The sequence below is a fragment of the Thamnophis sirtalis genome, unplaced genomic scaffold, assembly GCF_051295495.1.
Source record: "Thamnophis sirtalis isolate CommonGarterSnake01/CBP01778 unplaced genomic scaffold, rThaSir2_p1.2 scaffold_9, whole genome shotgun sequence".
NCBI classification, from domain to species: Eukaryota; Metazoa; Chordata; class Lepidosauria; order Squamata; family Natricidae; genus Thamnophis; species Thamnophis sirtalis.
The window spans coordinates 41641108-41656501 of NW_028261389.1; the positions used below are offsets into that span (position 1 = coordinate 41641108).

General features: G+C 36.5%; 1 protein-coding gene across 1 annotated transcript in view; it reads right to left on the minus strand.

Annotated features, from left to right (window-relative positions):
• The window catches only part of ACSS3 (acyl-CoA synthetase short chain family member 3), a 45301-nt gene that overhangs the window by 16158 nt on the left and 13749 nt on the right, over positions 1-15394 (minus strand). Inside the window, exons 4-9 of the mRNA XM_087723394.1 lie at positions 14083-14217; positions 13661-13801; positions 11386-11466; positions 11210-11305; positions 9083-9234; positions 5561-5664 (exon numbers count right to left, since the gene is read on the minus strand). Coding sequence (XP_087579520.1) covers positions 5561-5664; positions 9083-9234; positions 11210-11305; positions 11386-11466; positions 13661-13801; positions 14083-14217 — 709 coding nt within the window. The remainder of the gene's footprint in view (positions 1-5560; positions 5665-9082; positions 9235-11209; positions 11306-11385; positions 11467-13660; positions 13802-14082; positions 14218-15394) is intronic.

Here is a 15394-nt window from a genome sequence, read left to right on the forward strand (position 1 = left end):
AGGGGGGGGAAGAACAGGAAATAAAGCATAATGAAAATAATTCTATTGGACTACCGGTGAGGAAATAAATCCAGGTTTAGAACATCCTTCAACACATGAGCTACAAAGCAGGGATGTGCAACATCTTCCCAAAATTTTGGAGGCAATTTTGAAATGTGAACACTGAAGATAATCTGAGAGTCAACAAATGGAAGATTCTGGAGTGAAACTGCCATGCCACAGTAATAAAAATACAAATGACTAAGATACATAAGCAGTTGAATGCATTATAATATAAAACAGTTGTAGTCAAGGAAAAAAGTTCAAATATTCAAAAACAACCACACTAATTATATATCATCATGACTCTGCCATAGGTAAATCAAGCACGTTTAATTTTTCAGTTAATTTCATTTGCACTTTACAAGGTTGATGTTGCATATTTTTTATACATCATCACGCTTTAACAAAGCACAACAGAAGACAGTTGCAAAAAAATAAGCAGACTGAATCATTTTTTAAAAGTACAATAATTCATTCTTCCAAGTAGACAAGCTCCTTCCATAGTATGGAGCCTATGGAAGAAGATGTCTACTTGGAATAATGAATTTTTGTACTTTTTAAAAAATGATTCAGTCTGCTTATTTTTTTTATTATTATTTTGCAACTGTTGGTGCAAAATTGGTGAACAGTTAGCGTTGTGGACAAGTTTTTCTTTTTTGAACATATAAGACATACTTATGCAAAAAGAGTTTTGTGGCCAGCCAATGACTTTGTATAAAACTTGGCAAAGTTTGAGTTACAAATTCGCCCATGCATGAATTCAGAAGTTATTCAGCATGTTTTGCTAATTCCATTCTTGTTAATCAATCTTATTTACCCCATATTTGTACCATTACTTGTAACTATTATGATAAAGAGGACAATGCCAGCTCCCTAATCTAATCCCTAAATGAAGACATCTGCCAGTAATACAGGGAACAATAACTAAAAACTGCTTTTATGAAGTCCAGCCAGGTTTTCAGGGTATTGACAAGATATGTAATTAGGAAACCCATAATCAGACAGCCCAAAGTGCTATCAGCTAAGAATCTGCTTTTCCTTGAAAATATTCTTGGCAAAGATTCCACCAGTTAGGACCAAGAGGGGCTGCCAAGCCATCTCCATATTTTATTGTTTATACTTCCCATCTCTTAGGAAAGTTATTAAAACCCCATAAAGAGTTTGAATCCTGACCCAAAATCCCAGGAAAGTCCTGCATAACTGCCAGTTCCAAAGCATCTATCATTGCCATTCCTAGAGTTCCTGTCATATTGAAGGGATGTAGATTGTTACATCTTTCTATATTCCCTTTTTTCTATTTATTCAATCAAATCCTCTTTGGCCATTTCAACCCGGTTTGAACCTACTGAATCTTAAAGAACCTATTGGCTCCTGACTGACCACCAGCCGAAGTATTAACACAATTCTTTAAGCATCTTGTAGCTAATGTGTACATGAAGATTTCTTGTAAAAAGGACATGATGTTCTGAACAGAGCAAATGCTTTTTAAAGATTATATATATTATATATAGCAACACATTTGATTTGCCACATGGACACAGATTTCAGTCTCTCTCCCCCCTCCCTCTCTGAGAGGGAGATATATATATATATATATATTCAATGATTAAAAACATCCAAACTTCATCAAGCCAAAGGAATATCTGTTGACTATATTACGGACTCTATGGTAGCTAATCTAGAAAAATATTGAAGAATATCATTTTTAATGAACTGGAACCATATTTCTATTAATTGAACTGGACAATATGTACCCATTGGAATAATGGCAATCAGAGTATTTTGTCTTGCTTTTCATACAATGAGTTGTGTCAATTAATTATTTACCTCTTAAAATTTAGATAGCTGAAATGGTTATTTTACTTATTTAATTTCCCAATTTAAAAAAGAAACTTTTATTTCATAGCACATCCTACAGAAGGGAGAAGAAAGCAATAAGGATCACAATTGCAATTGTATTTTGGAAAGAAGAAAATAAACAGACATAACTTGTTAAGACAAAGTGGCAGAAAAAACTTGAAGACTATTGTCAGTACTTTTTTCTCTCTTGTGTACCAGCACATCGTACCATTTTAATGAAAATCTTTATTTTTTCCAATTTTGAATAGAATCAAAACATCTTACTCATTTCCACCTTTAAGGTACTTAGCAACTGATGTTCAATGGACAAGACGCAGATGATTAACACAAAAGAATCTCATATATCAGTGTTAAACATTTATAATGTAACTGCTTCCAAAAATGTGTTATGTCTGCTTTAATGTCAGTAGCCCACCATAGACAAAAGAGAACATATCAGACAGATGCTATTTTTAAAATATGAGAAAAATCATCTACAGTAGGGATTAGTGTTTCATAACCTCTTTTGTACTCTTTCCCCAGGAAAAGATCCATCAGGTCTGTCTTAAATCTACCAAAGGATTATTCTTTCTATAAAAGAAATTCATGGAGTTTAACTCTCAGTTCCCTATTCACAAACCATCAGTAAAAATATCTACCTTACCTAATGAAGACCCTAGTCACAGAACAAGGGGAAAAGCCGTTGCTAGGCAACAGAAATGACATCAGCAACCTGTAACATTTTCAGAGAAACATATAAAACTAATGGCAGTCAGAGCTTCTCTCATTTATGCAAATGAGATTGGAAAAACTTCCCACCATCGCTCTCTCCTTTAGCACACCTTACAATTACTTTGAGATTAGATCCATGTCTGAACTTAGATTAGTCTTTCTTTTACTGCAATCAGTAACGGACTGTGTAAGGCAAGGAAGGAGCCTGGAAAAAAAACACTGGATTTGTGCTAGCTTAACACATACAATTTCAGAAGAAAGTGAGATGCCATACATATGCAGTTCCAAAATGAGAGAAAATGCATGTGGGGATACGTTCAGAGGGATAAAGCTGGGCTACCAACAGAGGTATTGAAATTGGGGTGGGGCGGGAACATATATCTTTCTAATTTTGACGGCATTTTGAAAAGCTGGTTCAAGTAAATGATGATTCAAAGATAAGATTTGTATCATCACTATTAAAAATTTCAGAAGAAAGGAAAGAAAATGAAGACAATAGTAGTACTGTTTTCAAAGGCCTGTCCTCTCTCACTGAATAAATGCTGCCTTCTTTGGGCAATTGAGAAACAAAAACCACCCAACCCTATGATTTCCATAATTTCTCCTTTAATTCTATATTTAGCAAAACCTTTTCATCACTTTTATTTTTAAAGTGGGATTAAAGTTGGCATACTAACCTGAGTACTATTACCAGATATGTTAACTAAATGTCTTTTATTTCTTCTGCATGGAACATGATAATAAGGCACATATGTATTATTTGCCTTTATTTTATAAATTCAGTTTTATTCAATTTGTACAATGATTGACTCCCAACCTGAACATCACTTTGACTTCGCTATTCCCCACTATCTGCTACATTTCAGAATTTATACTAATTAATCTCTACTTAATTAGTTCAAATTCTTAAACATCTCTACTTAATTATGTGTAATCTCACTTAATCCTCCACTTAGTGAGACTACACATAAATCTGCCTCTCATGTTCTAGGCTCTATGAGAACAATCCTCAGTTCTGCCATTTGTTATACATTCTTGTTCACATCTCAATGTCAGCTGCAGCTCCTTCAGATACGTGGGCTTTAATAAATAGCATTTCAACTGCCTCTGTCTGCTAATAGTACATTGAGGAATGCTATAAAAATAAGTTACAGTTACCAATAATAATGGGCACAGCAGTAAGAAAGCTTTGACTTAACTGAAGGGAAGGAAAATCTTTAATGTATTGAGGAAATATAGAGAATATAATACCTATTTGTTGGGATCATTTGATATTTTAAATGGCTCTAGAGACAGTTGTTGTGGCTCATCTATTTAAGAGGATGTGGATTCATTTTCTTTAGTGCCTGAGGACCAGGACAAGGACCAAGGGGTGAAAGCTTTAGAGAGATTTAAACTTAAAACCAGGATGAATTTCTTGATCATGACAGCTATTAAACAGTGACGTAGCCTCTTTTCTGGAATCATAGGTGGTCCATCATTGGAAGTTTTCAAACAAAGATTGGACAGCCATGAGTCTGGGATGGTCTGGGTATTTCTGCCCTGAGAGCAATTTTGAACCACTTCCAATCTTATTTTATAAGCTAAGAATAACTGGATGGAGCAGAGGGACTCCACCCAGCCCATTATAGACATAACTGGCACTTCAGCTGCTACTCAGTTTCATCCAGATTGTTTGTTTGTGGTTACAGCAACATCTCCATGAAGCCAATCTCACAAGAGACTCTCAGTAGTCATTTCTCAGTGGTGAGTTACAACATATTCCAGCATCGCCTATCATCAACATGACAACATAAAGCTTCTGTTCATTACTGTTAAATCAACACTCTAGCCAGTGAAGATAGATAAATCATTAGTAAACACATGGCTGGAGTTTGGTTGACAGGTTTTTTTTCCCAATTTGAGCTGGCCTTTCCAGAATGAAGCAAAAGAACAGCTGCAGCAATGGCTGTCTAGCCTCCATGTCTTTCAGGATGGACTATGAAAATAGCTATGACAACAAAGCTATTCAAGAAGTATTTATGACTCAATCCATGAGAAAAACTGCATCACTTCTATGTTCTCTCTGTGTTCAACCTCATGGCAATATTGGGACTAAAGGCAAAGAATGGTGAATTTGCTCTCTGCAACTCCTCAAACAATCCAAATGGGTACTGATGAGTGGGGTTAGATAGATGGGATGTAACCAGCATCAGAAGACTCATTTTTCAGACAAACTTTCTCCAAGGTCAGTGCTCTCCCCATTTAAAACTCTTATCTTTTTTCCAAATCCCTATCAGATTGCAAATGGTAGCTATTTTCTCCCAACATTTGCTAACAGTTTTGAGGGTGTGGTTTATGTACAAATCTTGCTTGCTTACATCTGATTTGAGAGTAAAAAAAAATTCTACTATATGTAATTTTTACATAGCTGGAGTTTTCCTACTGGTGAATTTCAACTCTGTTCCTTCCCATTTTATATACATATAAGAAAAATAATAATAAGTGCATAGCAGTCTTTTGTTTTCCCAAGACAATATCCTGTTTCCCAAAAAATAAGCCCTCCCTGAAAATATTGCAACACAGCAGCAGCCATGAAGTGACCACGCTCGCCGCCTCCTGCACCTCAAAAATAATAAGACCCCTCTGAAAATAAGGCCATGTGCTTATTTGGGGGGGGGGTCAAAAGAAAATAAACCCTGTCTTATTTTCATGGAAACACGGTAGTATTCCATTAATTCATGATTCTTACATAAACACAATAGTTCAAAACAATAAAAAATACAGATATAGTAAAAGAAAGCAAAATAAAGTAGGAAGACAGTACAGAAGCTATAAAAAGGATTCCAAATTAATGAAAAAATTTAAGGTGCCACACATGTGAACTAATCTGAAATACAAACTTCAATCAGAAAAGAGGTAAAACTGCTTATGTGGATTTGTTTTCAGACAGGTATAATCAACTCACCAGTTTGCCACCAATGATCCAAAACTGGTACCTTGAAAATTTGTTTGCACCATTCTAATGTATCCACATCACAGCGTTCACCAGCTACAAATAACGTTCGAAACCTACATTAAATAGGATTTTTTCAACATTAATTTCCTACTAAGAAATGTAAACATATAATGATAGATGCAGTTATGTATAATATTGTTTCCTAATTACAGAAGAGTTATAAAGCAGGGATATTTCTTTTTTTTTACATTTTATATTTGAATGCTGCACCAGCAGGGAGGGCAGGATAAAAACTCAAGTTGACTTCTTTATATTCACATTTTCAGGTAATGAAAAATAATTACAATGAATGTATTTACTATCAATTCATATCAATTATCCTCCTGTCACTTTAAGAAGTATGATTTGTAACAACTTTGGGAAATTTCTAATTTCATAAATATGATTTTTAAGGATGGCTTATAACCCCTAGAGCCTCAGATTCTCTATCTTACAAGGATTTCCAAATAGGTGATCATGTTAGTTTACTGCAGCAAAAGAACCTGTGACATTTGAGACAAAAACATTTATTTTAGTATATTGTCTGTAACCTGGATTGATTGTTCGTTGTTCATTCAAGGATTACTACATTTCCCTTTTGCACAGCAAACATACATAATTTTCAAGTAGCTGATGGCATGTGCTGCTGAAACAAGATTCTTCTATCATTACACACATGCAGTACATTGTTAGATGAAGGAAATTTCTTGTGTAGATGTAGAGAGCAAAAAGAATGGCCCTGAAGAGGATGAAGAAGAGCTGCGACCAATGCAGTAGTCAGATAAGAGGGGTTCAAGTCTCAGCCAATATATAAAATGAGTAAATGGCTTATACCAGTGCCTTCCTAGATAGCACAAAGATAAAGGAAGGATTCAAACTTGCAGGGTTCTGTTACTACAACTGTTACAATTACAGTGGTACTGACTTACAATAGAGCTGGATAATAAGTACATTTATGCAAATGTGTATAGGTTTTGAAGGAAGGGTAAAGAAATTAACATGAGTGCTAGAGATCTGATTTAAAAAGTCTGTAGTGGCTAGAAGTTGGAATCAAAGGCAATAGAACCATCAGATCAGGGGTGGGTTCCTGCCAGTTCTAACCTCTTCTATAGAAGAGGCTCCACAAATCTATAGTGCCGTTTAGAACCGGTTTCAGCTCCTCCCCCCCGCCAGTCCGCACATCATCAAGATGAAGAGCGAGAGGAGGAATTCTGGGAGTTGAAGTCCACAAGTCTTAAAGCTGTCATGTTTGAACACCCCTGGGGTTTTTTTCTAAAGGGTTAGGGGTGCAAGGGTTTTGTCACTTGACAGCTTTAAGACTTGTGCACTTCAATGCCAGAGTTCCTGAGCCAACATGACTGGAGGAGGAATTCTGGGAGTTGAAGTTCACAAGTCTTAAAGCTGTCAAGTTTGAACACCCCTGGGTTTTTTTTCTAAAGAATTAGGGGTGCAAGGGTCTTGTCACTTGACAGCTTTAAGACTTGCATGCTTCAAATGCCAGAGTTTCTGAACCAACATTTTGGTTGCTAAGCAAGGGCGTTGTTAAGTGAGTTTCACATTTTACAAATTCGCCACGCCCACCCAGTCACATGACTGCCAAGCCACTCCCACCCAGTCACATGGCCAGCAAGACACTCCCACAAAGCAGGCCACATCTACAGAAGAGGTTTTAAAAAAATTTGAAACCCACCACTGCATCAGATACTAATGTATGTAGAAGTGATAAAAGACTTCTTGCTTGAAAGCATGACATCCAGAAGAAAAATAGAACAGGTGACTTTTCAGAATGGAGAGATTAAAAGAAATAAAGAGAGAAGAACCAAAGGTTAGATTTGTTCATTAAGAAGAAAATGCTGTTGTGCATGTGAAAGATAGACACATATACACAGACCTATAAAGACAAAATAGAGGAGCAGAAGGAATTTATCTTGAAGAACAAGAGGTAGTAAAAAGAAATGATTGTAAGAGGCAGCCTGGGGAGATAAAGGGAACAAGGGACAATGTTTATCTTCTTGCAGTACTGCACCCTGCTGGGACTCCATTCCTTTAGAAATGTGCTGAGATAATTTTGAGGAAAATATGCAGTAACAGTTAATCAATAGTAAGAGTGTGTCCTGGGAAATTAAATAAAGCATAAGAAACAAACTTGAAATAATTCCCCCTTAATTATGTCTGGTATACTAGGGGGCAAAAGGGCACTCCCTAGGTTTACCATCCAACAATAATGTGGAATTCCTGTAGTCAGGGGTGTCCAAACTTGGGAACTTTAAGACTTGTGGACTTCAACTCCCAGAATTCCCCAGCCAGCCATTCTGGGAGTTGAAGTCCACAAGTCTTAAAGTTCCCAAGTTTGGACATCCCTGCCTGTAGTCTTTGTACTGCTTCTAGACCAATCTCAAAGGGCTCACAACTCCTTGCAGCCACATAATGTTGTGGTTAAGTGCATGAGATTCAGATTAGTTAGGACAATCAAGCAGTGAGGGGAAGCTAGAAGCTGCCAAGTTTCAGGCTGTCAAGCAAGGAAATTGTTTAGTCGATTTGGGGGGAGGAAGGATTGGGGCTGGTGAATCTCACTTCCAGAGTTCAGAGGCAAACAGGATTTGAACTGGCCAAAGAGGAAGATCCAGGGGTGATCAAGCAACCAAGAGAAGAATGACACAAGATTTTTGCTTGTGGCTGTATTTTTATTATGGGATCACTTTAAGCGGGCATTGTGCTTTTGAAATGTGCTGCTTAGGAGAGTGCTCAGCCTATTGAGAAGATGAACTACTATCTCTAGGCAAGCTTTACATTCCCAGTGAACTATGTAACTGTTACCTCAAGTGATTCTTGTCTCTGTGTAATATTGCCTAGCTTTTGTTTGGTTAATGCAAGTAGTACACTTTTTCTTCTTTACATAACTAAAAGTTTATATATATACTCAGAACCAGGCACTGTGCCAAAACAGCACAACAGCAAAGGGGATTATCGCAGAAGATCATTACTTCTCTGTTCAATTAAAAATACAAGTTCACTCCAGTTCATCATCCAGTTCTATCTAGTGTGAAGGTAAAAGTATACAAAACAACATTTTTTCACCAACAAATTCTAATATGGCAGAGTTCAGGAATTAAATAATATGAATAGGCCTAACAATAATGAGAAGTGGCAATTGTTTTAGAAGGTGATATTTTCTAAAGACAAAGAGAATTAAGGTATCAGGTAACTGATGTTATCTGACAATATCTTTCAAATAGATTCCCGAATGAAAGAAATGAGATTAGAAGTGCATCTGCCACGGAGGAAATATTCAGAATAAATACAAAACAAGTTTAATGAGATCAAAGCCACATTCAGAGAGTGTTGTTCTTGCTGTCCTAGTTTGTTGAGCTTATTAAAGCCATTTGTCCAATCAAGGCGCATTTTAATGTTATTTCTGTTTTCTAGGGCTTTGCCATCATACCCAATTTTGCATCATCTGCAAATAGGATAAGCAAAGAGACCAAAATTCACCTTGTCAAATTGTACCGTTTCCCCAGGACAGCCTCGGGGTCCTGTTGACGTATTGCTCTAATTGCAGTTGGTGCAGTAAAAAGAGCCACTACTCCATATTCTGACAGCACACGGAAAAAAGCACCTGCATCTGGAGTTCCTACAGGTTTTCCCTATAAGGAGATTAGTTTTAAAAGTATAATTAGGTAAAAAGTATTGTATAATTCTTTCACAGTTTAAGGCTCATTGCAACATGACATCAACTTGTCAGCAGAATGCTGAAACAATGATTAAAATGCATTTATACGAACATGAGAAAATTATTCATATGCACCCACATTAGCATGTCAAGGCTGTCTGGTGATGCACTGAATAAATTACCGAGGAACAAAAAAACATGTCTTGCAAGTACTGCATTGAATTGTTACCAGGTAATTATTAACACATTGCATACACATCTCAGCAGGTACAAAACCAGGCTGACCTTCTTTGGGTTTCAAGCAGATTCAAGCCTAGATATCACTATTTGGGAATCCCAGACCTATACCCCAAACTAAACTCCTTCCAAATTATTATCACGAAAACTTCATACAAGTATCTATGAAAATTATCAAAATTGAGCTCAACTCAAGAGTCCTCACTTATTCATTCTGTCATGTTTTGGTTGATTTATGTTCATAATTCTGTACAGTTTTTAAGCCCAGGTATGAGGAGGCTTTTAGTCAATGCAGACTAGACCTTGTTTATTGCAAGTGAAGACCATAGTGGATTGGATGATAATGAACACCTGAGTTGGGGAGCAATGAGTTCTCCTCTTTCCGTGAGTGAGTTTTTTTGTTCCTTTTACCTATATAATACTATCTCAGTGGCTCAGACTTTGGGTATACTTTTTGTTTCCAAATTAACTTTTTAAATTCCTCAACAACTTGGTGCTAATAGTTTCAAGAAAAGTCACTATCTTATTAATCTGCCTGGGTCTTGCAGGCATCTTTAGTAAGATTTTTTCCCTGTTACCACAATGGAGTAAAGCAATTGGCTATAAGTCACAGAGCCTTTAAGGCTGTGAGGCACACTGCTGAAATATTCTACTGGGGAATGCTTGCCTGGTACCCACAACATCCCAGTTCTCCCACATACTGCAAGTGTTTCTATATAATCTTAGTTCAGCCTTCTAACAAAGGCTTTAAGATGCAGAAGAGCAGCCTGCGCATCCAAACCACTCTCATTTTGTCAAAATTACTAGTGATAGTAAGTTTACGAATTGGTTATTTGCTAATATTGAACAGCTTGCTGACCAGTCTTATCTCATGATGGAACCAGAATAAAAATGATGAGGGGGGGGAAGAGAGTGGGAGAGAGAGAATGTATATGAAATTGATTTGTTCTCATAACCTAGATCAGTGTTTTTCAACCTTTTTTGTGCAAAGGCACACTTTTTAAATGAAAAAAATCACGAGGCACACCACCATTAGAAAATGTTTAAAAAATTTAACTCTGTGCCTATATTGACTATATATAAAGTAATTTTCCCACGGCACACCTTACACTATGTCACGGCACACTAGTGTGCTGCAGCACAGTGGTTGAAAAACACTGACCTAGATGTTTGTTTAGTTTATTATTTTTAAAATAACAGGGAAAAAAATGCACAAAGATAATCATGATAAAAATACATACATTATCAAAGAAAATCGCACATGTACTTTTTTTAAAAGGTGTTTTTAAAACTCACTACTTAGAAGCTGAATAAAATATAGGTCTCCAGATGGCATATAATGTGGAAAAAGTAATTTATTTTAAAATCAAAGGAAAAAGCTTCCAATCTTCACCTCTAGTACATAGAGATGTGGAACATGCCAACTTCAGGCTTGCTGGAGCTTGCTTACATAGCAGGAAACTATTATTTTCTTAGGCTAACCTAAGCTGCTAAACAGATGAGAGGGCTCTACAAATTATGTTTATCAAGGAAGACAGAGCCTTCCTAATCACCTCATAACCAGACATTCTATATGAGACTGGTGAAAAGCACTATTACTAAAAGTAGTAATAGTGATCACACATTAATTAACAGAATTGTATGTGTCTATTTACTGTTTGCTGAAGAGCAACTCAAATGAGTTAAATAATTAAAAATTAAAAAATATTCACCTCATATAAAACTGTTGTATTCCCATGCAGAAGAGGTCCATAGCAAATGTAAGAATGACCAACCACCCAGCCTAAATCAGATGCAGCCCACCAGACCTAAGAATGAGATATAAAATGTAATTACAATAAAGGCACAGATTTTCTTAATTGAAACATATTATATAAACTGAAATTACCTCTTTGGGCTTAAGTCCATATACAGCTGACATGGTCCAATTTAGCATGACTGCATAGCCACCTGTTGGTCTGACAACACCCTGAATGAAAGAAATTTGATGTTTAAATAATTAGAATTATATGAACACTTACAGGAAATTACTATTCCTCTCCTTATTCCTAAAAGCTTTCAGAATTCTAAGCATAGGTTACAAGATACATAAATTTGTTCTTTATTCAGAATCTAGTTCTTATATGAAATATGGGGAATGTGCAATTCTACCATGGCAGGAGAAAAATTGAGATTCTGCAGTTCGGCTAATCCAAATGCATTTTTAAAAGCATGGTGAATATTCTGCAGTCTTCCAGATACTTCTGAACTTTAACAAGGACATAATAAATGGATATATAGTTTAATAACATGTGGAAAGTCACAGGATTCCCATCCCTTTTGGGATCAGGAATAGATGTAGGAAGAACTTCACGTAACTGAAAGAAAACAAGATGTTCTCAGTTGAATCGCTACAAAATACAGTTCGTATTTTGGAGGTTTATAGCTTCCATTTTCTAATCCATACCATTTCTATGTGGAAATGGTACAGGCTGGAAAATCCACACTTTTGAACTGGCATAGTAATTATTTCTGGTATTTTATTGATGAAAACATCTTTTAGAGGGACATTTTATGGTTCAAATCATTGTTCAATTTAGTGTGTGCATATGAGGCAGAAAAGGAATGCAATTCAGTGCAATGAGGCAGCTGTTGCTTCCAACCCACATATACCCTTCTAACTTCAAAGAGGCCACCCATAGCTTAGCACTGCTGGCTTACCAGCTCCTCCCACGGCCAGAGAAACTGCTCCAATGGTTTAATTAATAGATCTAACACAGAACAACATTGGAGAAGACCAGGTCACTCTTGCTTAGGCACAGGTTACACTCTAGCTTTAAAAAAACTGGCCTTCCCTGCAATTTTTGACAATCTTGCCTGCCATTACCCAACCACCCTTACAAATCTTCAGAGGCAACTCAGTGACTGACTGGCCCAGTTCAATCACAGATCTAAGTCTGCAGCTGGCTAGTTTCACCACATTCCGTTGCGTGTTTATAACTGCTCTGGGAGCCGTGTTTATAACTGCTCTGGGAGCCTCACATTGCCCCTAAACAGAAAGGGATGGGCTAGTTGAAGGGCAAGTATAGAGGGGCAGAAGACATCTCCCCCCCCCCCAAAAAAAAAGGCAGCAATGTTCACAAAGGGGGAGATGATTCTGGAACAGGTTGAATAGCAACAATATCTACCAAGGTGTATTTCAACAATAGCTAGAATAAGAACTGAAGTAATGGAGCCAGGAAAAGAAAAAAGGAATGCATTCTTCCTTCCCCAGTCCCAAATGTTGAAAAAGCTCTAGCCTAATAAGTTTGAAAAACTCAGCCTATTCCTCCTTGCCTCCTATCTTTTCCCAAACAACCCATTTACATCAAGACTGAATCAATTTTTTTACTACTGGTTCTGTGGGCATGGCTTGGTGGGCATGGCAGGGGAATGATATTGCAAAATCTCCATTATCACCCCACTCCAGGGGAGAGATACTGCAAAATCTCCATTCCCACCCGATTCTAGGGCCAACCAGATGTGGTATTTGCCAGTTCTCTGAACTACCCCAAATTTCCTCTACTAATTTTCTAGAACCTGTCAGAACTTGCTAATTTCACCCTGGACTGAGTATATCATAAAATAACAAATGAATTTTAGAGGTCATCTGGTGCCTGCCTACATCTTTTTAGGCAACTAGGAAATTTCTTTGGAAAAATGCCTATGCTTGTTATGTTGCATAACCATTTTCTATCTCTTAGATTTACAGCTAAATGTACCTTTCCATTCTTCATTTTCATCTCTGTTACAGAAGGTGGCTGCATTGCTATGATCTCTCCTGTTGTTCTTATGGGAATTTTTAAACTTTTGTTGCTACTTCTTTACATACACTGTAATATTCCACTGATTTTGATCATATGCCACCAATATAGACAAGCTCTTTAATCTTATCCCTCACAGAAACAAATTTGTGCCAAATCAGTTAGAAGGATGAACAGAATTTGAACATCAAAACTAGGGAAAACTAAAGAGGGGGGGGAACAGTGTTAATGAAATTAACTTTAATTAACTATTGCATCAAAACTAGGGAAAACTAAAGAGGGGGGGAACAGTGTTAATGAAATTAACTTTAATTAACTATTGCCTGATCTAGAGTAGAACTTAACTTGTTTATAAGTATTTTCATTGAAATAGAGACTTACCTTGGGTGTACCAGTAGTTCCTGATGTATAAAGAATATAAAGTGGATGATCTGAATGTACAGGAACAGCGTCACATGGCTTTGCTTTGGCCACTTCTTCATTCCAGTCCAAATCACGTCCTGGCTTAAGAGGAACAGCTCCCTGTATACAAGGTACTAACATTAGATCTTGTAAAAGCACATTTGGGCACACGCACAGAGAAAAGAATAAAACGAATAATAAAATCTTCTTCATGCAAGAATTTTAGTGGATATAATAGCACATATAAATGTATTTCAAGGCTGTAAAAGAACAGGACCATCAGACTAACATGATGAAATGCCAGAATCCAATGAAATTAGAGATTGCAATTAAGCTATTTAGAGAAATATGATTTAAAAGACTAGAGCAATAAAGAACATAAGCCTGGTTGCTATAATTACCATATTAGGGCGGCTATAAATCAGAACTCTTTCTGGTTGATGACTGATCATCTCCAATGCTTTCTCTAGAAGTGGCACATATTCCACTTTTCTTCCAGGTTCTATTCCAAATGTGGATGTTACAACCAGTTTGGGCTAAAAAAAAAGAGAGTATATTATACATGCATATGTATGTGCATAAACAAACTCAAGTCATACTAAGCACCAAGATCATACCTCCTTCTCCACAAGCAAAGAATCCACTCAGCATTGAAGAATCCCAGGATCTTTCCCCCACAATTATATGCATAAGTGCTTGTTTAAGTAGAAAAATGATGTGTGTGCATTTGCAGCAAGACAAAAGAATCAGTTGTTTTCATGTTTAGAATTACAAGTTGTTTCAAGTCTTGGATTCATCACCCTGTGGCATAAATATGCTTTTAAATTTAAATTAAAAACTTTTATTTTCCCCCAATATTTAGTGCAACCCACACACTAAAGAAACTGAGTGATTCTTAGCCTTATGCAAATAGTAGATACTGAACTCAGTATATCTTTTGCCTAACCTAGGAGTTTTGCTCATTACATCAAATTAGATGGTTCAATCAGTAATGCCGTATTAATCACAATTTAAAACTTGTGAGGGTATTAGGCATATCCTCTAATGCAGAAATTCACCAACCACTGAGTCTTTCTTTAGGTTTGTCCAAAAGGTCTGAAAGATTAAAGACTAACTTAACCTGTACAAATGGCAAGATTCCCAAAATATTTATTATTACAGTGAAAATGTTGCATGCAGACATGTTGCCTGTATATGTTAAGTCTGGGTAATTGTATATTGCTTGTATCTCTGCATTTCCCTTCAAACTACAACACTGTCTTTGCAAGTCTGCACATAGAAATGCAGCATATATTGTACTTTTGGTCATGTAATAAGGAAGGAGGATTTAGAATGGAACAGTTGGCAACATTCCAAGAAACTACCCAGAAGTGTTAACAAGATGGGAGAATATTATTTTCCTCAACAACTCCTAACCAAATCTGGTCCATCAGTTTTCTGGCTTCTTCCCCACATAACATTCAACCTTGTTCTGATTTGTAAAGTTATCCTGTGATGGGTAAACAGAAAAAGCCCTGAGCCTTTTTACATCCTTTCTTTCCAACATTTCACAGGATTAGAAAAAACCAAAAACAACAATATGAAGAAACCAAGTTTAATTTTGTTCTGCAGCTAACACTCAAACAAATCATCCTCTCCGGAATCTGAAAAAAATGCATTCACTTTTACTCCTACCTTTAAACTATACTTTTGGAATATTGATAGTCTAGAGAA